The sequence below is a fragment of the Acomys minous genome (genome assembly GCF_964271855.1).
Source record: "Acomys minous genome assembly, chromosome: 10".
NCBI classification, from domain to species: Eukaryota; Metazoa; Chordata; class Mammalia; order Rodentia; family Muridae; genus Acomys; species Acomys minous.
The window spans coordinates 114361247-114385513 of NC_140491.1; the positions used below are offsets into that span (position 1 = coordinate 114361247).

The 24267-nt window shown below is 41.5% G+C and overlaps 2 protein-coding genes across 2 annotated transcripts in view; both read left to right on the forward strand.

Moving 5' to 3' along the window:
* Positions 1 to 2316, forward strand: part of ITPRID2 (ITPR interacting domain containing 2) — a 37127-nt gene extending 34811 nt beyond the window's left edge. The window contains exons 17-18 of the mRNA XM_084800172.1: positions 112 to 228; positions 1108 to 2316. Of these exons, the coding sequence (XP_084656298.1) occupies positions 112 to 216 (105 nt within the window). The 3' untranslated portion in view covers positions 217 to 228; positions 1108 to 2316. The remainder of the gene's footprint in view (positions 1 to 111; positions 229 to 1107) is intronic.
* Positions 2317 to 6914: 4598 nt separating this feature from the next.
* Positions 6915 to 15119, forward strand: LOC311607949 (uncharacterized protein). Its single transcript, XM_084800184.1, has 3 exons — positions 6915 to 10800; positions 11055 to 11253; positions 14840 to 15119. Exons 1-3 carry the CDS (start codon positions 10704 to 10706, stop codon positions 14946 to 14948), a joined length of 405 nt encoding a protein of 134 aa, XP_084656310.1. The 5' UTR covers positions 6915 to 10703; the 3' UTR covers positions 14949 to 15119.
* Positions 15120 to 24267: the final 9148 nt, after the last annotated feature.

Consider the following 24267-nt stretch of genomic DNA (forward strand, 5'->3'; position numbering starts at 1 on the left):
GTGGGCTTCTCTGTGATATATCCAACTGAAACAATTAACTCATATGTATTTTATCTGAAAACAAAAAACAATAGCTATTGTTAAATGTGTAATTTTCTCTTTCTGTTATAGATTAAAGAGTCTATTGTTGGGGAAATTAGACGAGAAATTGTAAGTGGACTTTTGGCAGCAGTGTCTTCAAGTAAAGCATCTGCCTCCAAGCAGGACAGTCACTGAGGGCCTTACTGGGTAATGCTAAATTTTTATTTTTCTAATACATGTCATTGTTGTCCTACAGCATGAAAATCATATACAACTCATTTAAAGTATAAACAACTTAATTTAAGAACAGAATTGCCTACAGTGTGTACTTACATTGAAAGTCATTTTACTAAAAAAAAAAAAAAAAAAAAAATCCTGGAATTGGGCTTTAGAGCTAAATCTTACTTTAATATTAATTAAATTGTATTTCAAATGTACAATTTATGGGCAAGAGTTTGAGAATCAGGAAAAAATTAATACTTTTCTTTATTATTTTTGTCTTTTAAACAGATATAATATAGATCCATTTCTAATCATAATTTATTAAAGACTTTTATATGGCTTACTAAAATGATAGCTATAACTTTATTTTACAAATTATATTAATAGCAATATTTGGTGAATACACCAAGGAATAATAGTGTGTACAACACTTTCACAGCTGAAGGGGCTCATTCAGTGTGATTTGAAAAACGTGATACATAATTTCACCCATGGAAAGTGAAAAAACATCTTAATAAATATCATGTCTTAGCAACTCAGGATTTCCTTTGAAAAGCCAAGAATAAAACAACTCAAAAAATGTATATCAGCTAGAGAATTATGTATTTGTGTTTACACGTATGTGCATGTGTGTGTAGATAGATATAGAGGGTAGGTGGATAGGTAGGTAGAAATATAGACAGGTGATTGACGGATGGATGGATGGAGAGAGAGAGGGAGAGAGAGAGAGAAATGGATGCATGATAAATGTAAAGATATTTATGACATATATATAGGTTTATTTGAATAAATTTCACATTCCTTTTAAAGAACTTTCAAAATAGTATTTTAAGAATGTTTAATATTCACTCTCCTTCTTTGTAGGGCTGGGATGCACCCACCAACTGTAACGCTGGTCTTACCAGTGGTTTATGCTGGTGGAGGTGGTGTTGTCCTTTGGAAGATACTTTCTACTGAGCTGAGCTACTGTACACAATGGACAGTGTGCATTTCTGTATGCAGTGTACAGTATACAGTTCTCCTAAGCATAAACAAGTTTAAAAACATACATAGAAACTTAGGCACTTTGCTCACCCATTTCTAAACTATCAGACTGGCCATTTGAAAGCCTAGTATTTATTTGTATGTCAATATTTTTCCAGTTGATGTCCTATGTAGAATTAATTGTAAAACTTGAAGAGTTCCAGATATAACCAACTTATAAGTAACATATTTCTTCAGACTAGCTTCTACATCACTGACCTCTATGAGGTATTTACTGTGCAATAACAGATTCATCTTTTGAGAGCTTGAAGCAACTGATGGTATGTCCCTCCACTGCTCTTCACTGAGTCACTTCCAAGAAGACACACAGTTCTGTTGTAAAAATTGCTCTTAATTCTTGAGGAGGCTACTGAGAAGCAGTAGGGCAGATCTCATGAGGTTTCCTACAACTACTTCATGTTCTTACACTGTAAGCCTCGTTGCTTTGCCCCAAACAAATATAATTGCATTATAACTATGTGCCTTATGTTAGAAACTATGTACTCTCTGCATTGTAACGTCATTGTAGCTGTGTGCCTGTGGTAAGGGCTGTGGGCTCTCTGCATTGTCCAGGTGTCTTACGTTGAGGTGTTTCTTCTGCCTTTTAGGCTAAATCCTATTGTCACGATAGTGGGGCCTGTGGCTTGAATGCATAGACTAGAAATGAGTAAGCTGGGCTTTGTTTTTCCAAAATGAGATTTAGACTTGCTTTCCTCATTCATAAGTGATTTTAATTCAGTTTTAACCAGTGAAAACTCTTGGGTTTTTTTCTGAAAGGAAAAAAAAGTTTCATGTCTGGTTTTATATATGTCAAATAAATGTATAAAGTAACAACCAAATGTTATTAGAAATTAATCTTTTAGTATTTGTAATTTCCATCTCGTATTATGTTTCTTTGTGTGAGAAATGTTAGTCAAAAGTGCTTGAAATGTTAGCATTCTTTGAAAGAATATCTAAAAGGTTTATAAATATTTGAACTATCACACAAAGGCTGATCTCTAAAAAATGAAAAACCACATTAAAACAATAAAGTATTTATTTTGCCTAAAATGTTCATTTCCTTTTTTGAGCTGCAACATGAAGAATTTGGTTACGTTTGAGGGCTAACAATAATGTCTGACAGCCTTATTGGACCCCCCCCTTCCCCCGAGAGACTTCTGTAATGTAATGGTGGTCAGTCTCCACCACCAAGAGAATGTAGTAACACATCACTCTTGGGCTCATATACGTCCAGGGCTGCAATCCCATCTAAGGCCGGCTTGAACTTCTCTTTAAAGTGTACAGTTAAACTATGAAGAGCGGGTAAGAAGCCAAGTATGGAATCAGTACTGTGGAAGTAAGCACAGAGTATTAGGAGTTCAAAGTGAGCCTGGACTTAGATGAGACTCATACACACACACACACACACACACACACACACACACACACACGAAAGAAAGGAAAAAAAAAAAAAAGAAAAACAACCAGATATTAAAATAGTACTGTTAGTCAAATTATTCAGCCACTTAACCAGTTGATTGTGACAGTGAAGGCAGACATATAAACCACACATTCCAGATGAATAGGAAGTAATACAGGCATTGATAATTTTAATTATTTAGATTTTTAGCCAATTTCAGTTTATTTCTAACAGAATAAGACTTCCAGGTTTTGATGATCAAGATTGGTGATCTAACAATTGAAATACTAGGCTGAGGCAACAGATCATTCAGCATGTAAAGTGAATCTTGTCACTGTTCTTTTCCTCTCCTGAGTTTATTGGGAAGTTACCATGTCCAAGCCACCACGCTATGTAGAGTGAGCAGAGAAAGGCCAAAAAAACATGTATCTTTTGATGGAAAGTGTCCCATACCAAAAAAAAATAAAAATAAGAAAAATAAAAGGATTTGAAAGAGTATAATCTACAGCAGAGAAGTATCTTTTGGTTTGGGTGAAGTTTTAAGACTAAAGACAGAACTGGAGAGTGTGGGGTTCTATTATTCAAGAGAAACATTAGTAAAGAGTTAGCCAGATCACCAAAAGTGAGCTTAGTCACCATGTGACTGGTGAGGGCAGTGTTCTTTTTTTCAATTTTGTATTTATTATAATTCACATTACATGCTGATTGTTATCCTCTCTTATCTTCCCATTCCCACCCTCCCTCCCCCTTCTGCCCTATTCCCCTCCCCTGGACCTCTGAAGGGGGCAGGTCCCTTCGCCCCCACCAGCTGACCTCAGCCTATCAGGTCCCATCGGGATAGCCTGCTGAGAATGAACTGTCCATTGGCTACATCTGAACCGGGGGAGGAGGAGTGCCTATGTTCTCTGCTTGCAATGTCCTTGGTTTGCATCACTTTGTGCAACCTCACCATGGTCCAGCCTCCCTGTTTCCAGGTCCTTCCATCCCCCAACTCTTAGCACTCTGTCCAGAGTCCCAGTATCTGTCCGATCCCCTGCTGGGTGGAGTCAGTCAGAGGCCATCCGGAGGCATGTGGGTCATACATAGCTCCTGTATACTGTGCCAAGAGCCTTACCGAAGACGGCACAGAAGACAGCCCTGAGATTATTTTTGAAGTTGTCAGGCACTGACTGATACCCCGATAATGGGCAGCTCCCCAGGCTGAAGCACACGCTGTACCATCCCTTTTTAGGAAGTGATTGGTGATGGAAGGTCAGGCCATCCAGCTAAACACCATAGTCCGTTACTGATGCTCTTGAGCTGATTGTTTAGTAAATCCATGTGCAGATGATTCATGGTTCCTTCTGTTATTTCTACAGTCCAGCTGTTTCATTTTAAGAACAAACAAGACCACCTTTAAGTATTATAAAGCAGATTCTAACTTAGATTCACAAGCCTATGATAGTGTGTGGGGGCATAATAGGAATAACTAGGGTCATTACTTAAACCTGTATTGTAAATATCTAGATTTATACTTGGTCAGAAATTACACCATTTTTATCTATTAATATGTACAAAATGTAGGCCTTCGAATATAAGTAATATTTATTTAGACCTCTACATGTGAGGACAAATTCAGATGGCATTAATTATGAGGAACATTGTATTTTTCCATATGAAGACAAGCCCTGCTTTTCCACCAGGGTTCTCAACTGGATGACATGATGCTATGATGTGTGGGAGAGGAAAGTTCGTCCTTTGTTGGCTTGTCAGTGCATCCCTTGGTGGCAAAGCAGCATTGCTCATAGCCCATCTTCCTCTCATGAATCCCTGGTGAAGTCCTGTCATCTCTGCTCTCAGCTCTATCTCCCCGAGTGTGGTTAGCCATGGGTGTTAAGCGGCAATGCAGGGACCAGGAGATTGAGACAGATGTGAGGACATCCTACTGAGACTCTAGGTAAGAGAAATATAGGAGATTGGGAAATAGAAGGACCCAGAGGGTCCTAGAAACCTACAAGAAGAACATCGTGATGGGTGGATTGGGGCCCAGGGGCATCTGCTCAAACTATTGGACTAACCAAGGACAATATAGTAGTAAACATCGAACCTCTATTCTGATCTACCCAATGGACAGGACATTCTCCACAATTATGTGGAGAGCAGGGACTGATTTTGACATGGACTCTGATGCTCCATATTTGACCACCTCCCCTTTGTGGGGAGGCCTGGTGGCACTCAGAGGAAGGATATGCAGGCTGCCAAGATGAGACTTGATAGTAGGGGAAGAGGTCTCCCTTGGTCATAGACCTAGGGGAGGGGAATAGGGTGAAAGTAGGAGAGAGGGAGGATGGGATGGCAATTGAGTTGTAATCTGAATAAATTAATAAAAATTTTTTACAAACAAAATCTAAAAAAAAACAAAACTCAATGCACGTCCCACTCCTGTTCTCTGCTACATATACTCATTCAGTTCAAAAACTCAAGCCCGCCTTGCTGACTCTTACAAGGGATTCAGTGCCAGGGACAAATTGTTTTCCTCCCGCTATTTTTAAGAACAGAAAAGTATTTAAATGATGAATGTTAAGCATTCATATTTTTTATTATTTTCTAGTCTAAAATCTCATCACAATTAGATTTATATAACCATCACATTTTGCAACCATCCTTCCTTATTCAATAAAAAATTGAATTAAAAAATTAGTAGTAAAATCTTTAATTTTTTTTTTACTTTTAATCTATGTGTGTATTTGACTGTACCAGTTAAAATGTGGCACATGTGTGTGGGTGCCCATTGAGGCTGAAAGACGGTATGTACATATGCCTATTACTTATATTTGTTTCTTTTGTTTGTTTGGTTGGTTATTGGGTTTTCAAGATAGGGATTCTCTGTGTAGATCTGGTTGTCCTGGAACTTGCTCTGTAGAGTTCCTCATACTTAGAGATCCGCCTTTCTCTGCCTCCCAAGTGCTGGGATTAAAGGCGTGCGCCACCACTATCCAGCTTCATAATTTTATATTTAGAAAAATATTCTTATGAAGTGTAAATTATAGAAAACAGCTTTTAAAGTCTCAGTGGAGTGAGGTGGCTCATGTCAGAAATTGCATCACTTGAAAAGCTAAGTCAGGAGGTTTGTCACATGTTCAGAGTGAACCACTGACCAAATAGTGAGTTCCAGGCCAGCCTGGTCTACAGAGCAAGGCTCGGGCTCTAGATAAATTAATCTTTGAAAACCGAGGTGGTAGATTGTGAATTCTTAAAAACTTGAGAAAAAAATGTAACAAGACAATTTAGTGTGTGTGTGTGTGTGTGTGTGTGTGTGTGTGTGTGTGTGTGTGTGTGTATGTGTGTGTTCATGTCCATATGCATGTGTGCACTAGAGGGCAGAAGTCAACACTGGGTGTCTTCTCCAATAATTTCCACTTTGATTTTTGAGACAGTGCTTCTCGCTGAACCTAGAGCTTGTAGTCTCAGCTACACTGGCTGAATAGTAAACCCTGGGGACCCTTCTGTCTCTCTAGCTCTGGGATTACATACACAGGACACCACATTGATATTGGGAACCAAATGTAGGCCTCCATGCTTGGGCAGCAAAGTCTCTACCAACTGAGCCACCTCTCCAACCCCACTTTACTCTTACTCTTACTATGAACTCTAAATTAAATGGGTTCATTTATTATGAACACAGATACTGAAAACAAAATATAGTCAATGCAGACTACATTGTGATTGCTTTTTGAGAGGTTCGGAACATTAGGTCCTAGTTGATGAGTGGTAGCCAGCTGATTTTCTACTACATGTAATTCTGAAAGACATCAAGTCTGAAATGGGCTAAATATTCAACGGCTAGATATTGGAAATAATTCAGACCACCATTTATGAAAACACTACTTTGGACTAAGCAATATCTTTTGCAGGAGAAGTGTGCGGTTCCAGCCAGGAGATTATGAACAGAGGGGCATTTAGCTGCGACTTGTCTAAGAGGCAGCAACAGGAAGCGTGGATCTGCACATTCCATGACCTTGACATCTCTTACGACAATGAAAAGAGAAGGCACTTGAGAGGGGTGGTGGCACTGCCAACTTCCTGGTGTCTTATTCAAACAAGAAACATTTAGGCATCATCTTCAAAATATTCTGACACAACACTAGATAACTTTCCATATGCAGGAAGCGCTTCTTCATAGCCTATCTGTGGAGTTTTGAAGTTGCTTATCGAGACTTCATACTTATTACTGTAAGAATTAAGTGGTTTCTGGTTGATTATCTTTTACATAAATATGTTATGATCTTACTCATGTGGAGTCTAAAAAGAAAAAAAATGTGGAACTCATAAATTGAGACTGGTGGCTACCAGAGGTTGGGAAAAGCAGGAGGCAGGAAGGGGTGATGCATCTGAGCACTTAACTGGCTTGCCCGAGGCTCTGAATCCCCAATACTGAAGAAAATGAGGAAGAGGCAGGCATAAGGAACAGTCCGTAAGTGAGTCCTATGTTATGATTACACTAGCATTAGCAAGTGCTCTGACACACTGGAGTGACTTATGATGTACTGTTTCCTTAAAAAGAAACAATAAAAATAATTTTAAATATTTTAACAGTAAATAATAGGCAATATATATTTAATCTGGCTTAAGCAATGTATACAGTATTGCATTGAAGTATCACATGGTACTCTGTAATGTATGTATTCATGTATATACATATGACTTTAGAAATGAAAAATTAAAAGAGAACTTTTATCAATACAAAGCCCCATAGCTTACTGATTACTTAATTCTGAAAATATATCTCTGACTTCCCCTTAAGAAGAAATAGGTAAAGCCAGGTGTGGTGGCGCACGCCTTTAATCCCAGCACTCGGGAGGCAGAGGCGGGCGGATCACTGTGAGTTCGAGGCCAGCCTGGTCTACAAAGTGAGTCCAGGACAGCCAAGGCTACACAGAGAAACCCTGTCTCGAAAAACAAAACAAACAAACAAAAAAAAGAAATAGGTACATGACTTTATTATAATCTTTAATGTAGGATGTTTGTGTTTGACAACAATGTATAAGGAACAGAAAGATTAGAGTTATATCTGTAGTTAGACATATAATTTAGTCATAAAGGAACAAGAAATGTTGTTTTAGGTTTTTTTCTATAATTTACTCATCTGGAATAAGGAATATATCCCTAAAATCAATGTTCTTATACAGTCCTTTTTTTCTCTTTCTATAGCAGACTGTTTTCTGAAGACGAGTCTAATCGTACCCTTGTCCCATTTAGCACTCTTCTGAAACTTAACTCTTCTTTCATTAAGACCTGGAGTTTAGGGTTGGAGAGACGGCTCAGTGCTTAAGAGCGCTTGCTACTTCTCCAACAGCCACAGTGGATGGCCATTGTAATTTCAGTTCCAAATGATCTGATGCCCTCTTCTGCCTTTGTGGGTACCGACATTTGTGTGGTACACATAGATAACTTTAAAAGGAATTTGAGTCTTCCCCCTCCAACTCTTTGTGTATCTGTGGCTGCACAGGAACAGGAGAGATTGGAGATGAGAGGCTGCTACTGTCTAGATTATGACGAGACAATAACATGCACGTTCGTGTGATTGACAGATGTGCAGTCTGGGTCTCAGCTAGCGACTGGTGAAAAAGCCAAGCCTAGGAAGAGTGAGAACAGAAGCCTCTGGCTCTAAATGAACTCCCCTGCAGTAGACAGCACGAAATTGCGAATCCCAGGAGTCAGTTATCCTGAATGTATTTTGCAGCTTCCAGTAAAGCCCCAGCCTCAGGTGACACCACATGGATGTAAGACTAGTTCCTGCTAAACAGGGCCAAAATTGCAGGTGCATGAACAATGACTACTGTTTAGTTCACTAACTTTGGAGATAGTTTGTCTGTTGATAGGAGCTACAATTTTGTACCCAGACATCAGATTCTGCAATAACCAAAGCCACTGGCATTGGCTTTGGAATGGCATTTTTGGAAGCCAAAACGTCCTCATGTAGTAAAGATCCAGAAGGCTTCAAGGAGGGTTCAGTGAAGGCTCATGGGAAAAGTGAGGAAGACAGTGTAAGGCAGAGGACAGGCATGGCTCGTTTGGTGACAGCGTGGAGCCTGCCCTCATAAACGTCTGTGTTAATGCAGCAAAGAGGAAATGTACCTGTAAGAGTCAGCAATCTGATTAAGAAGATTTCCAGTTGAAGTTTAAAGTATGGGAGCTAGAAAAGATGCTAAGTGGGGTAACCCAGATCCAGAAAGACAAGGATCAAATGTTCTTTCTTATTAGAGGCTCCTAGCTCCAAATCTGCACATCTAAGTGTAGTCCTCACCTCTTGCCAAGAAAACTTCTCTTTGCAGCAGATGGAGACCATTACATAAAACCACAACCAATCAAAATAGCAGAGTTGTAGAGCCCAGTCCCAACAAATACATCTGCAGAACAAGGCCGGCATCTCCAAAAGAAGAAGCAGAAAGCTTGTAAGGGCCAGAAAACCAGGGAGTTTGCTGTAAGACTGTGTCTCCTAATGTCGGAAGCTACACCAATAACGTCTCACCAACATGACTGCCCTGGTCAAGTGCAACAGTAGGCATGCCAAAGTGGACTATGCAAGACCACACGACCTCAACCCTGCACACGAACTGCAGGCAGCTCAGAAGTGCCGAGAATGGGAGAACTAGTCCTTCCCCAGGGAAGAGTCCATCAATTGCTTATCTAATACCAAATGGTCGCCCCTACAAACAAAGCATACAAACGCCATCTTACAGACCAATGAGGTTGTATTTAGAGGCATATATGTATACACGTGTGCCTATATACCTGTAACAATAATTAATGAAAAAGAGGCCTGAGTTTGAAAGAGAGCTAGAAGTGTGGTAAGATTTGGACGGAGGAAAAAGAGGGGAGAAATGGTGTAATTATAATCTCAAGTAATTTTTTCAAAAGAGGAGAAATGGGCCTGTTGTTTTTTTCTCAATGAAATATAAAGAGCAAGAAGTTAACTTAAAAAAAAAAAGACTTTAAATAGGACCAGAGAATGCTTTAAAATAAAACTGCCATAATATATGCCAGATTCTCATTAGAATCGCTAAAAAATACAGCTCTGGAAAAGATAAAATACAGGTTGAGTCCTTAACATCTTTTGTTCGTACCACAGAAGGATTAAAAGGAGCGGCTCGCTCGTAAACTATTTCAAACAGCCACATGTCTGTAAGGACTTTTAGAGCCCTGCCCACCCACAGTGCTGCTGTGAAGGAAAGGAGTCTGCAGGCACCACACAGCCATGTGGAGAGAAACCAGGAGATAGGGCTGCCTTGGGGATCTAACTTTTGTCTAATGGTGTCGGTTATCAAATGACCCAAGAGAAATCTCAAGGAGCTTTAAAGGATTTTGACACCCGAACCAAAGGCAAGTGAAATGGTATAAAACAAAGTCCCTGAAGTTTTAGAATTAATACAGTCACTTATAGCTCTCTACCACACTCTTTTTAATGGAAATGGTGATTTTAGTGTCTTAAAAAAATATGGAGTGCTTGAAACACTGCAGTTTCTTCAGCCATAAGTCTCAGAACAAGGAAATGGCAGTGTTGTTCTGTAAGAGGACTGCCTTGTGGATCGTGGGAAATAAAGTAGGAAGCAAATATTCTATCAAACGCTATTAAGGCGGGTTAAATTTTGGCGGAGCCACATTCGGATGATGATGGAGGATTCTCCAGTGTGACTTGCGATCGCCGTTGGACTGATGTTCACTGTGAGGTTGTGTATTACAGTCTAACTCTATCTGAAACCCCTCTCTATACATTTGACATGTCGTGGGGGTGGAAGTTGCTGCAGCAGCTACGTATCTAGGGTTACCTCGGGCTCTGGGCTAAGTGTCCTTCTCCAGCTCAGTGTGCATTTTCAGTGTCAAGTAACTCACGGGGTGCCAGTTGAGCTGCATTCCTTGTAAAACAATCTTGTTATGGCAGTCCCAAAGAACCTGAGCCTGGGTGATAATTTCCAGAGTGAAGTGTCCACAAGACAAAGTGGGAAAATATCAGCAGCCCATCCTTTTCTCTGTCAGCCTTGTTTATGTAAAGCTAGGAATGAATGAGCCTTCCTTGTTTGTGTTCCCCGAGCTTCAGAAGGACATGTATGGAGATTGTGGCAGGCGGCTAGCATCTCCAAGCGAGCTCTGTGCAGGTGGGTCTCTGCTGCTTCCATAACCAGTCACTTCTTTTGGGTCTAAAGGGATTTTTCTGGCAGGGAAACATACGGTACTTAGTCTAGCAGTTCACGCAGGGCCTCATGTTGAATAAAGGTGGGACCTCCTTGTCATTTCGTGTGGTCTCACTCTTAGGGCTAAACTGTGGGATTGTCAGTCAGACATTTAGTCCTAGCGGCTCATGCTTTTATATTGTTTTATGCTTATCTTCTTACTATCGTCTTCATTTCAGCAAGAGGACAAGATCCCTGCCTACATCTCCTCACCACAGACTTTGTCCTGATTCTCTACGCCCAGGGAAAGCAGATTCTGTCCTCTGACCTCCTCGGGACTCAATTTGGGTCTCATCTTTTGAAAGCATATGAGAAATTAATGACCCTCCATGACACTAACCATGCCTGTATCACAGGCCTCCTGGGAAAGCGACGCAGGTGAGGTTTTTCAGATGGGATTCCCTTGTCTCACTTATGTAAAGAACTTTCTCAGAACATGGGCTCTGAAGAGTGCTATCAGATAGGTAAAACACTCCCTTTGTCTAGGAATCCTCAATGAGATGGAGGGGAAAATGTTTGTGATATCCATGATTTAAGTTAAATGCCTGTTTAAGACTACAGACATAGGGTATATGGGCCTGAAGGGAAAAGATGGCAAGTTCAAAGGCAGTCTGGATTGCCTGTCTCAAAACAAAACAAACAGATAAAAAGTAAAATGACCTAAAGCAACTGCTTATGACTAGGTCACAGGGAAGTTAGGAACTCACAACAACAACAATAACAACAACAAAATGCTGCTATTGAACTTGATAATTTCCCGTATGAGTATAATTGATGCTGTCTCTACATATAGTGGGACCTTCTACTAGGGATATGGACAACTTAACAGAGGCCATGTCCTCAAAGGAGAGTGACCCTCCCTCTGCATAACCCTCGGAGGCCACTCCCTGGCCACTCTAGAGTTCTGACTGGATTCTGTTGGTCTTATGAAGGTAACCAAGTTGACGTGCATAACAGCCAAGACAGAATGTCAGAGATCCATCACTATTTGGCAGCTCTTAATTTTTTCTGCCTTCTCTGCAATGTTCTCTCAGCCTTGGATGAGTAGGGTTGATAATGGATAATTCGTCTACATCCGAGAACTCCTGTTATTTATACACAGCATTTGGAGCAGATATGATGTATCTGCATTAACAACCACCATGGCAAAAAGAATCTTCTGTGACCAAAGTTAGAGCAACACAGATCTACATGGATAATTGGGATCAAAGTAGTAATCACTCTCTGCTGATTTGTGGGCACTCAAATTTGTACAGTAGTCTCTTTCTTATGTCCATAGAAAAACAAAGAGTCCTGGAAGAGAAAAGCAAACAAAATTGGTTGTGAGCAGAGGAAAAAAGCTAAGGGAGTCTTAGGTCCTAACAAAGAAAGGGCAAGGAAAACAGTCCTTGGTCCCTAATGACTTTTATATTCATAGTTTAGATGTTTCCAGGGCTCATTATCTGTTAGTAGGTTTTTAAAAATGAGTTCCCAAGACAAAGAACAATGTAACAATGTGCAAGGAAAACTTACTTCCCCAACACAATGCCTCAGGAGCTAAGTAATATGCTAGACTACCCATGTGCAACTTGCTAAAAGGCAAGACGATGTTTCTGTTGACATGCCATGTACCCCATCTTGAGTAATGGAACAACACTGCACACTAGAGAGACTTCTTTGTATGAGATTCGGATGGCATCTTTGACATTTCCTCATCTTGCTGTACCCACAGCTCTAGCCAGTGAGGATTATGGTAAGATTCTTATATCTGTGTCTTACCAATTAAGGCAGAGGTTCTTAACTTGTGGATTCCAAACTCCTTTACAGGGGTCACATATCAGATATCCTGCATATCAAATGTTTACATTATGATTCAAAACAGCAGATAAATTACAGTTATGAAGTAGCAGCAAAAATCGTATGCCTGGTGAGGTCACCACGACGTAAGGATTCGTGTTAAAGGGTCTCAGCATCAGGAAGGCTGAGAACCACTGCTGGTTAGGGAATGCCAGTTAGACTCCAGTCTGAGAAATCTAGAGTGAACAAGTGTAAAGAGAGGCTACTAAAAGGTGCTGTCCATTCCTTTACATTGGCTCCCGGTGGCACCATATGACCCTAAAACTCCATGCTCCTTCATAAATGAGTTTATCTGGCACGGTGTTAACAGGATGGTTCTCTTCCAAAAGACATCTGTGGTATGTGAGGCAGTAGAAGATTTCCAGGTGCTCAGAATGGAGGGAACCAGAGACCACCTGGGCAAGAGCAGGTGCACTGCCATGGTCTTCAAGAGAGAAGCTCCAAAGCCAGCGAAATCAACAGGGAACAAGTCAGAGACGTGTCTGCAGCTCCAGAGAACTGATGCGCAGTTACCAGTGAGGCAGGACACGGGACAGGCCTGGACTGGGGTCTCTGAAGAGCTAGATGCTGTTAAATACAGCAGCCATGACTGCCCCACTCAACCCCAGGCCTTCATACAGAAAGGAAGGAAACTGGACACTACGTATGAGGCTGGATGCTGTTTTCTTTATGAACTGGACTCTGTCTTTGTCTTTACTTGAGTAGACTGGATTACTCATGGCCACAAGATCAGCAAAGAATAAATTAAAAAGTCATGGACCCACGATTTTTTTTAATAGTCAGAAATAATACATCATTGTCTGTTTACATGTTGCTGCTGACTGAGGGGTTATATAGTCACTTTTAACAGCTCTGCAAGGTAGGTATTACTGAAGTACAAATTCTGTTCTTCTACCCTGTAATTGAAGAATCTAGCTGTTTCCAGGCTTTCATTAGTAAACATCAGAAGAACGGAGCTATGAAACATGTCTGCAACATGCCTGCTCTACACCCGGCACTGTGGCAACCAACAAAGAATGAAAATTTGAAGAAGGAAAGCTTTAGACACAGGAAATGGGCTTTTAGAAGGAGTAGGTGTCTATTAACCAGAGAAGAAAGAAAGAGGATTTCAGGAGAGAAGTGACTGAACTAGGAACCTGAGGCTGGGAGGCAGGTCAAGAGCATTCTGTGTGAGACATGCGGACAGACATGTTTACGGAATTCAAGGTGTACAAAGAGGCCTTACTGGGGGAAGAAGGAGAAGGATGCTAAATATGCCAAGACTCTCTGCTGGGGTTACATAACAAATCCTACTAGGGAGTCACTGGAGATGATGTCAAAGGTCACAGATTTGAGGAAAGCCGTAACATCCCTGGAGTGAGATACAGAAATAGAAATGAGGTGGGAGACTGTGGAGGTCATACAGTTAAAGTGCTGGACCAGGTCCAGACAGATGAATGGACTGACTCACAGTAGTCTGAGGAACCAGCATCAGCAGTGCAAATGAAGCAGAGCTGAAGGAAGCTTCAGTCGAGCTGAGAGGGTCCTGCATTTTCTGCCTGTGTGACCCTTGACACACATGGGATGGTTAGATGACAGATCAGCACCTTAGCTGTCCTCTTCCTCATGGGTTCCAAGTGAGGTGGCTTTCACACTTTCCTTGCTCTGCTGTACTTGGTAAACTCTTCGGCCTGCTCGCCCTGGTATGATTTTAATGTGCTCATGTGTTCATATGGCCTCAACCACTCTGCTAAATTCATAGGGTGGTATACTTTCACAGGTTTAGGAATAATTTCTTTATTGGTCTGTGTCTCATGGATGGTGCTGAATAGATGGCTGATTATATCCATGAAAAGGTACAGTCATCTGTCTCTGTAGTTGTACTTATAATGATTCAAATGCCACTTATAAAATGGAGTCCCTTAGGGAAAAGGCACAGCCTGCAGACTCTCTGTTTTTATATAATACGGAGTGCCTCAGAGCAGGGCGGAGCCTGATTTCAGCAGGGGGTCTAGTCCAGGAATTGTGATAGTCTAATTTAGATGTAAAGTAAACCCTGGGAAGGGATGGCATGTGGCCCATCTGGGAACTTCAGGGAGATAGTATGATAGCTTCTTAACATTGTTCTTGTCTTCGTCTTTCTTTGCAGCTGCTACCCGCTCCCTGGGCATCCTTTCTGTGCATTTTCAAAAGCTGGCATTGTGTGCGAGAATCCCACCCAGGTCAGGGAAAACTTGGAAGAGCTTTTGAGAGACTAGCTAAGTTTAGTTTCAAATCTTCTGCTGTTGTAGGAACACAGAGTTCCAAATTTCAACTTTGCTGTCTTCCGTGCAGGGAATTACAGTGCTGCAAGGAAAGATGACTAGAGGCAAACTGTAAACATATGACATTGATTTAGAACTTTCTTTTACTTAAAAACACTGGATCTGTTGGGCGTGGTACCACACACCAGCAATCCCAGCACCTGGGGGAGGAGGGGGGCAGGCTGAAGTAAGAACGCTCTGAGTCAACACCAGCCTGGGCATGACCACTCCAAAAGCTGGTCTCAAGAAACAAAGGAGGACATACTGACAAGGTGGAAGGGAGCCAAGAAAGGACAGCAGCGAGATTAATCAGAATATATTATATGCATTTATAAAATTATCAAAGAATGCATTTTATTACTAAAACAAAAAACAAACCCACCAAACAAGCAACAAAAACACCAAGTCTAAAATGCCTAAGAGTTGGCATTCTGTCCTCATTCTACCTGTCCCCTTTGTCTTAGCAGAGGTCAGATTCCTGCTGAACTCTGTACTCCGGCATAGTTACCATTCAAGGCACACCTGATTTATCTCCTCTCCCTTTAAGGCAGACAGTGCAAAGGTAAAGAAGCAAGGTATTTTACTAACAGCTTTTACCATGCTGTGTTCCAGAACTCCTGAAAGTCTCTGGTTATTGTTTTAACCCTACAGTGACCTTAGATAGATACCAGGTTCCACAGCAGATCACTCCAGGATGAGATTTTTCCATTACATGGAAGCAATCACCCCCGGGATAGAAATGAAGACTGATCTTAAGGCATGGACAGTCAGCTCATGGAATCACTTTGTACCTTAGGAGTTTCTCCAGCATCAATGTGGACTAGGTCTGAGTGACGGCCAGCCTGGCCAGACTCTGATGGTTACTTTTTGTTTCAGCATGCCTGACTCCTTTTTCTCTCTGTTTAAACCCAAGGCTCAGAGCAGGGTCTTGAAGATGTGCTCAGATTCTGCTCTCCCTGTCTTCCCACTATGGGCCTGATGGTTAAATCTCTTTTCTGCCTTTTGCCTCTCTGCTGATGCCTGAGTTGGGGGGGCCTGATCAAACTCATTGCTCACAATGCCCCGAACTGAACCTCAGGCCCAGGACCCAGTTAGAACAGGGCCTTAAGCAAACAAGAAATATGTTTCTGCCCACATCTTAGGGTGTTGTCAGCGACACTCCACTTCAATGTTTGAAGTGTCACAAAGCTTTTGTTCTCTTGAGGGAAAGAAGGTATCTTTTTTTTCCCCTTATAAATACCCAGAGCATGTTGAGCTTAATTTTTTGCATGTCTAAATTTTAGTTAAACAAAGAAAGGCCCCTTTGTTGAGGGTGAAGGAGTATTTAACCTGAGGTGTGGAGGGAGAAGGAGAGGGGGAAAGTGAGAGGGAAGGAGAGGGAGAGAGAAAGGGAGGGAGGGAGGGAGGAGAGAGAGAGAGGGAGAGAGAGAGGGAGGGAGAGGGAGGGAGAGGAAGGTTTTAATGGCCTTATTTAAAACAAATAGAAAAACAGTTAGGGAAAGCAGCACTTACAGGTTTTCTTATCCTAGGAAATCAATACTCATAAAGTTCAAGGTTATAATTGAGAATTAAAAACCACAGTGAGCAAGTTTATTTTAAAACATGTAGTCTGTCATCTTTGTTTTCTCTCTGGATAATACAGTGTTTATACTCCGAGGTCTATTTCTGCTGCTGCAGCTCCTCAGCTGACTTTGAAGTGAACTTCATATGGTGTTAAAATCAGAACACTGGGGCTCAGAAGACATGCAGTCCAACCTGAATTTTAAAAAGACTAAACTGAGGGCAGCAAAGGAAGTGAATTGTTTCCACATTCTTGATTCCAAGTCCTCAAAGCCTCCTGTGGTTCTTAGCAACCAAACCCACCTCGATGGGGGGTGAGTCACCTCTTCCTGACTCATCTTCCACAGAGCCCTTCTCCATCCCCTAAGCCTGGAGCACATCCGGCATTCAGTACACACTCCAGATAACAGCCCTTTAGAAAAGAGATTGCGCATCACCACAAAGGCAGCACAGTCAGGCACCACACTGTCGCTGACCCCTAGGATCTCCTCTGATGCTGGTTAAGCTCCTCAGTTAGGAGGGTCGAATGCTTCCATTTCCCCACAGGTGGAGATGAGCAAGAAGGGACAGCCATCACGCCTAACATAGACATTATCTAAAAAGGTCCGAAGGTGTCTTGATGGTGAATCAGTGAGTGACAAGAACAAGATGAGGAAATAGTGATCCTCGCTTTGAGCTTTCCAGAATTTACCATCTTATGACTCAGCAGTGGAGATCTGATTGCATCATTTGGCCACAGCCTCCACCTGTAAGAAGCCTCCCCCTTGTCCCTGATAACTCATCACCTATATAACCCAGGCCCTCAGCTTGAAGGATGGCCTTTTCAGATGAGGACCCTGCTGTTCTCCCGTCAGCAAGCTCACCATAGTCAAGTGTTTTGTCTACACCACCTTTGCCTCTTCACTCCCTGGCTTCTGCTCTGCAGCAAGCCATCGGACGCTGTACACGGCTGCATTGCCAAGGCTTGATTAGAAACACTCTAGCATCCTTGGAGTAGCCCAGAAAAATAATTAATCATCGATAATAAATGAAATAAACAAAACACGCCTGCTCTTCTAGCTGCGTGGTACCCAGAGCTAGTGTGTGGGCAACAGCTCCACAGGAAACTGGTGCCTGCAAGGTAATGCTCTGGACTCACTTAAACTCTTATTTCCTCTACCGGGGGCATCTTTGCCTACATGTATAAATCTGACTGTCTTACACTAAGTTCATACAATATGTATGAAATCTATATTTGGTGTGATTTGTATGATATAGAAATCTGTTTTATTTATTTGAAGTTCCTTTCTCTTTTTTTTTTAAGGTTTTTTTTTTTTTTACGGGTGTGTCATGCTGCCCAGGCTGGCCTCAATCTCAACGTATAACAACGCTTCCATGCCTGTTTTATCTGGTGCTGGAGATGGAACACGGCCACGGTGCACACTAGGCAAGAGCTACATCTGCAGCCCATATTCTTATTGGTATCTTTAATGCCATGCGATTTGGAGAATAATGCATAGACAATGAATAAGGAAAGAGGACACAGAATAAATAAGTTGAAGAGGCGTTGTAAGTCTGGTGCTTTCTGTCTAATGAGGCAATAACTAATCCTCGAATGGTTTCCTGTACGCCTCTGTAAGGGACAATTATCTGCTCTCTTTCCCTGCCATGGTAAGAATGCACTAGAGCCTGACCTTAAGGAGCCCAGTGGGCATTTTTATGAGAGCCAGTGTCCATAATAAGGAAGTGGCTTCTCTATGGAAGTCTTTTCTGTTTTCAAATATTACCGTCCAAGGTCACTTCTGTGGCTCACGCCGTCTCGAGCTGAAATTCCTTCACTATACCCAATGCCCATATGTGTAGAATTGTGGCTTCAGCTTTCCAGGGAAAGTACAGCACTGTCAGATACCACACCAAACACTAAGATGCTGGGACAGAACCTCACATAATACACTTACAAAACAGGCAGGTCATTCGGCCTCTGGACAAGGACATATTTATTTATACCATAAGGAGGCACTAAGAAAGAGAAGATACCTGTCTTCTAATCAAGAGTGAAGAGACATCAGGAACATCACAATTGACAATAGACTTAAAATTTCAAGCACTTCCCCATTTCCGCAAATGCCAAGAGAATTCCCCAGTATGCTAAATTTCCCAGACAATGTAAACAAAGCCATAGCTCTCCAAAATGGGGAGCCGGGGCCTGGCTTCCCTGCTATGTTTGCTAGTTTAATACAACTTGCCTGTGTGTAACCCCCTTCCGTGAGATCTTTTTGTGTTTGTCTATAGACTCGTCTGTACACATACATGCGCATTCTGTCGCAGGCCCGTGCCTCTGTGACCCTTTCCAGAGTTAGAAGCCTGACTCTAAAGTACTAGGGTGTGAGCTGGTCAGTTCTCACATTTCAACCAGACCATCGTGGGAAGGGTGTTTATAGGAACTCAGCCTCAGCCCAGGTGACTGTCAAAGTGATGAGCCCCTTTGGTGGCTTACTAGTATGTTTATACTAGCAACAAAAATAATGCAGATGTTATTGAAGTTTTGTGTTTATAAAATACTCATCGATGAGAAGGTATGAAGTGTGACTCACAGGAAATGCCAAAAGTGAGATAAGCCATCCCACAGAGTCGCAGCTGGTACCTTTCAATGTGATGGAAACTTGCTATCTGAAAACTCCCTTGAAAAGAACCATGCTTTTGTCAGCTGTGCCTTTCTCTGAAATGTTCTCTCTATCCTTCCTCCTGTACTATAACTTCCAATTGGTCGACATTTATAAGCAGGACTGAAGGGTCCCACAGAAGTTACTTGAAGGAGTCCTGCGCAAACGCAATTTCCTTTCTGCCACCTAAGTGTCATTTGAGTGTTGGAGTGTGCTTATCCCTTCCCTTTCTATCCTTGCCAGTCTAAGAAGATGTTAGAAAACTGGTTGTTCAACGTCACTACTGCCAACAAAAGCAGTTCTGTTTACATCTTGCCAGGCTCCCTAGTTTACAAAGTGTTCTAGGCAACATCTTGTAAGTTGAAAGGACTGAATTACATCACTACACCTAATTCACTCTTTGTGATCCTGCTGTGTACCGCGCCCTTGCCCATGTGACATTTGCTAACTAGGCCATCAGTTAACAGAAAGTAGGGTGAGAAGGATGATCTTATACATATGATGTTCATCAGTAACATGAGTAAGAAGACAGCGGGGCTTGGAAAGAGATGTCTTGGTAGGTCAGATGCAAGCATGAGGACCTCAGTTCTGATCCTAGCAGCCACATAAGGAGCCAGGTATAGCTGGGCATGTATGTGCAGCCCCAACACTGTGTGGAACAGAGACAAAAATATGCCTGTGGCTTGCTAGCCATCAGCTCCAATTCAGTAACAGAGTCTGTCTCAAAGGCCTAATGTGGAGAGTGATGGAGCAGAAAACCCAACATCCTATGGCTTCCATGAGCAAGTGAGCACACAGACCCATGCACCCATACACGTGTTCACATACACAACAGATTCATATTCCACACTCACATGTATATATATATAACACATACATATAACACACACACACACATAAACTCAGACATACAAACACAAGCAGACAAACACACGTGCAAGCACACACATACAGATACATACACAAACACACAAAGAAAAAGAAAATAAAGTGATCTCTACTTCTAGAATACTCAGCTTAGCTCCCTTCATGTGTTGTGGTGTTTTGTCCCTGTCTTGTCTGTGCATGCTTTGGTGTTTATGAGATTTTTGGTTTTCTTCTTCTTTGCATTGCAGTTTCTTTTGCTAGTTCTGATTACCATTCACTTGAATTAAGTCAATCATATAATATTTATCATGAAAAATGTCAGTTTAAGAATATGTTAGTCACCACAAGTAAATTGAAATTGTGAAGTATAGAGTTGAAGTATATTCTTTTTGAAATTTCCATGAGGAATATTACATAATTTTATGTTTATTCACATACTCTGTAATTATTTCTAAAACTCATGATGCCAGCTGTTCATATTGTTAAATCTTAAAATAGAACTTGAGGAAAAAATGATAGAAAGCAAAACTTTCTATCAGCTCTCTGAATTGAGCTAAGTAGCATCCACGTGCTTTCAGCTGTGTGAACTCTCATCAGGCAAGCTCTCAATACAGAAAGCCATCTGGGTCTCATCAAGGAGATGGAGAAATTGCTCTGCAACCAACCAGTTGGCCACGACTGCAAGCCCCTTTGCTACATGAGATCACAACACATTCATTTCACTGTCCATACGGAGAATTAATGAATATTAATCATTTCAGTCTTAGTTCTAAATTAAATTAATCAAGTTAATTGTACTTTTGGCAAAACACTTTCTGTTTTGAGTCTTTCTTTTCTTCTTCTGCCCAGGTGACCAACATGTGAATTTTTGTCTCTCACGTGCAGCCCATCTCCCTTTTCCTGCCTAAGCTTGTGTTCTGGGCATTTTCTGAACTCTGCTCTCAACCCCACTCCCACCAGCCACTGTTCCCGTTTCTGGTGACTGTAGGGCTTTTTTCAGTCTGCCCATTGCATCTATTAAAGCGCAGATAATTAATAAAGGTTTCATGAGCTAGGCCTCCCGGGAAGTGCACTTGATGAACACAAAGCCTTTGAAAGCCCAAGTCCAGGAAGAGAGATGAGGAGATTAAGTCAGTGACAGGTTTTGAAAGGGACAGGGAAAAAAATTCATTCAATAATCAGTTTGGGGCGGGAGGTCTGATTCTCAGAAAGGCCAGCTTTGAGAACTCCTGAACAAGAGATGCATGAGGGAAGTGTTTCTAGGAACACGAGTCACATTTCAGAGTGAGTAGAATTGGAGACGAGAAAAAAGTAAGCGAAGGACACATTGGAGGTCAAGTCCCAGCCTCCCCTCCTCTCCCCCCAGTCCCATCCTTCCTCCTCTTCCTCTTCTACCTCCCCTATTCACCAGAAAAGGGCAGGACCCCCTACCCACCCACCCCAGCTTGTCAAGTCGCATCAGGACTGAGCCTGTCCTCTTCCCCTGTGGCCTGGCAAGGGGGAAGTGATCAAAAAGAAAACAACAGAGTCCATGTCAGAGACAGTCTCTTACTAGAGGACCCACATAAAAGCCTGATCTGCCCATCAGCTATAACTGTGTAGGGGGCCTTCTGTCCCCCCATCCCTGCTCTCTCCAGGTCTGATCTCCACTCTGATTTCTCTCTGCACTCCCTTTCCTACTGTGTGCCCTGTCCTCAAACACCACTTCTGTCTATTCTATTTCCCCTTCTGAGTGAGATCTAAGTGTCCTCTCTCGGGTCCTCCTTGTTACTTATCTTCTTTGGGTCCATGGATTGTAATATGTTTATCCTGTGCTATAAGGCTAAAATCTGTTTTTAAGTGAGTACATACCATGTGTGTCTTTCTGGGTCTGGGTTACCTCACTCAGGATGATCTTTTCTAGTTCTATTCATTTGCCTGCAAAATTCAAGATTTTCTTGTTTTTAATAACTGAGTAATATTCCATTGGGTAAATGTACTGGTTACTTTATCCATTCCTTGGTTGAGGGACATCTACGTTGTTTCCAGATCCTGGCTATTAAAAATAAAGCTGTTATGAACATTGTTGAGTAAATGTCCTTGTTGTATGATGGGGCATCTTTTGGGTATATGCCCAGGAGTGGTACAGCTGGGTCTTAAAGCAGAGCTATGCCCAATTTTCTGGGAAAGCACCAGAATGGTTTTCAACATGGTTGTACAAGTTTGCACTCCCTTTAGCATGTGCTGTCACTTGAGTTGTTGATCTGAGCTGATCTGAAGGGTATAAGATGGAATCTCATAGTCATTTTGATTTGCACTTCTGTGATGACTAAGTATGTAGGAATGCCTTGGGTGGATGTAGCAGTTGTCAATAAAGAGCTAAGTGGCCAATCAGCTGGACCGAAGGAAGTGAAAGGCAGGACTTCCTGGGAGGGTGTTGGCAATAGGAGGAGGATGGCAGAGGAGCATGGCTAGAGAAAGAGATTGATGTTGTAGACACCACCCCAGGAGTCATCAGATTGTCGAATTATTGGTTTTTATGTGAGTTTTTATAGGCATTAGAATTAGAGTAGCTCAGATTCTGCCTAACATAGTGCTTGCAGCTTAAAAATAAACCAGAGCCTCTCTGTGTCTGTCATTGGGGAGCTAGCTGGCTAAAGAAAACTACTGCTTTAATAATTTACTATATTAATTAATGTAGGAAGAATAATTTTTAACTCAACAAATGAAGACATTGAGCATTTCTTTAAGTGTTTCTACGCCATTGGAGATTCTGCTGTTGAGAATTCTCTGTTTAGCTCCGTACTCCGTGTTTTATTTGGATTATTTGGTTTGGCCAATGGCAATTCTTAAAGACTACAGGTGTGGACTGTGTAGGGGGTGGGCACAGGGCTTATGTCGATGGAACATTGTCTGTATACACTGCAGTGGTATGAATACAGTGCGGGAAGGATGCCTGTGAGTCCAGAACTGGCATAGATATAGACTGATCAAGAACCTCAGAAATCTTCATTGTAGCCCCCAAACTCTAGGTAAGAGTAGTTAGTCCTCTTACTACAGTGACCTTGCCTGCCTTTTAGTCTCTTCTGAATAAATCATATAGCATGGTGCTTTGAATGAGAATGACTCCCATTGAGTTGTATATTGGAATGTTTGTCAGCAATTGGTGGACTGGGAAGGATCAGGAGTAGCCTTGTTGAATGGGTGTGGCTTTGTTGAGGAAGGTGTGTCACTGGGAATGGGCTTTGATGTTTCAAAAGCCCACACCAGGGCCAAGTTCTCTCTCTCTCTCTCTCTCTCTCTCTCTCTCTCTCTCTCTCTCTCTCTCTCTCTCTCTCTTTGCCTGCTGCCTTTAAATCAGGATATAAAGCTCTCAGCTACTGTTCCAGTGCCACACTTGTCTGCCCTAATGTTCATGGACTAAAACTATAGTCTGAATACTGTAAACCCCTCTAAAACAATAAAAAAAAAAGACATCATTTATGTGCTTTCTTTTATAAGAGTTGCCTTGGTCAACATATAGTCTTCTTGTTATGATATTTAGCGATAAGCCGTGCTTTTTTCCTACTCTGGAATATTCCTTTATAGTTGTTTCAGAAGTTTATTGCTGATAAACATTTGCCTTATTTCTAGTTTTGTGCTGTGATGAGCAATGTTGTTTTAAATTTCTTGCGAGGATAGGGACTGGGTGGTGGTTAAACACTTGACAGTAGAATCGGTTATATAGATGATAAATAGATGTTGTCTTGTAGTTTCTTAAAGTAATGGTAGCATTTTAAACACTTACTAGCAGGGTAGAATTTTAGTATTCTATAAGCTTAGTTATTTTGGGCTGGTAATTGTTAGATTTGTTTCTTAAACTACATGTGAATTCAGCACTCAAAAAACATTTGTTAGAAACTTCCCTTAGATCTTTCTCACTTGGGAAAATACTGACATGTATTTATCATGTCACACATAAAAAAGGGAGTTCTTAATATTTTTATTTATTCAACTGGTAAGTTTGATTATTTACTTGTAAGTCACCTGGATCCAAAGCAACAGTGTCTCTCTCGCATTTTGTACTCTTCGTCATCAAGAATTGTCCTGGGCAACTTGAACTTTAGTGCTGTACAACCAGCTGCTATGGAATTACACATCTTCCATTACAATTATTATTAGGTTATCTGGTCCTGAGAGCTCATTCGGAGCTTGTATGTAAGACAGGATTTGGGCACAGTTATTCA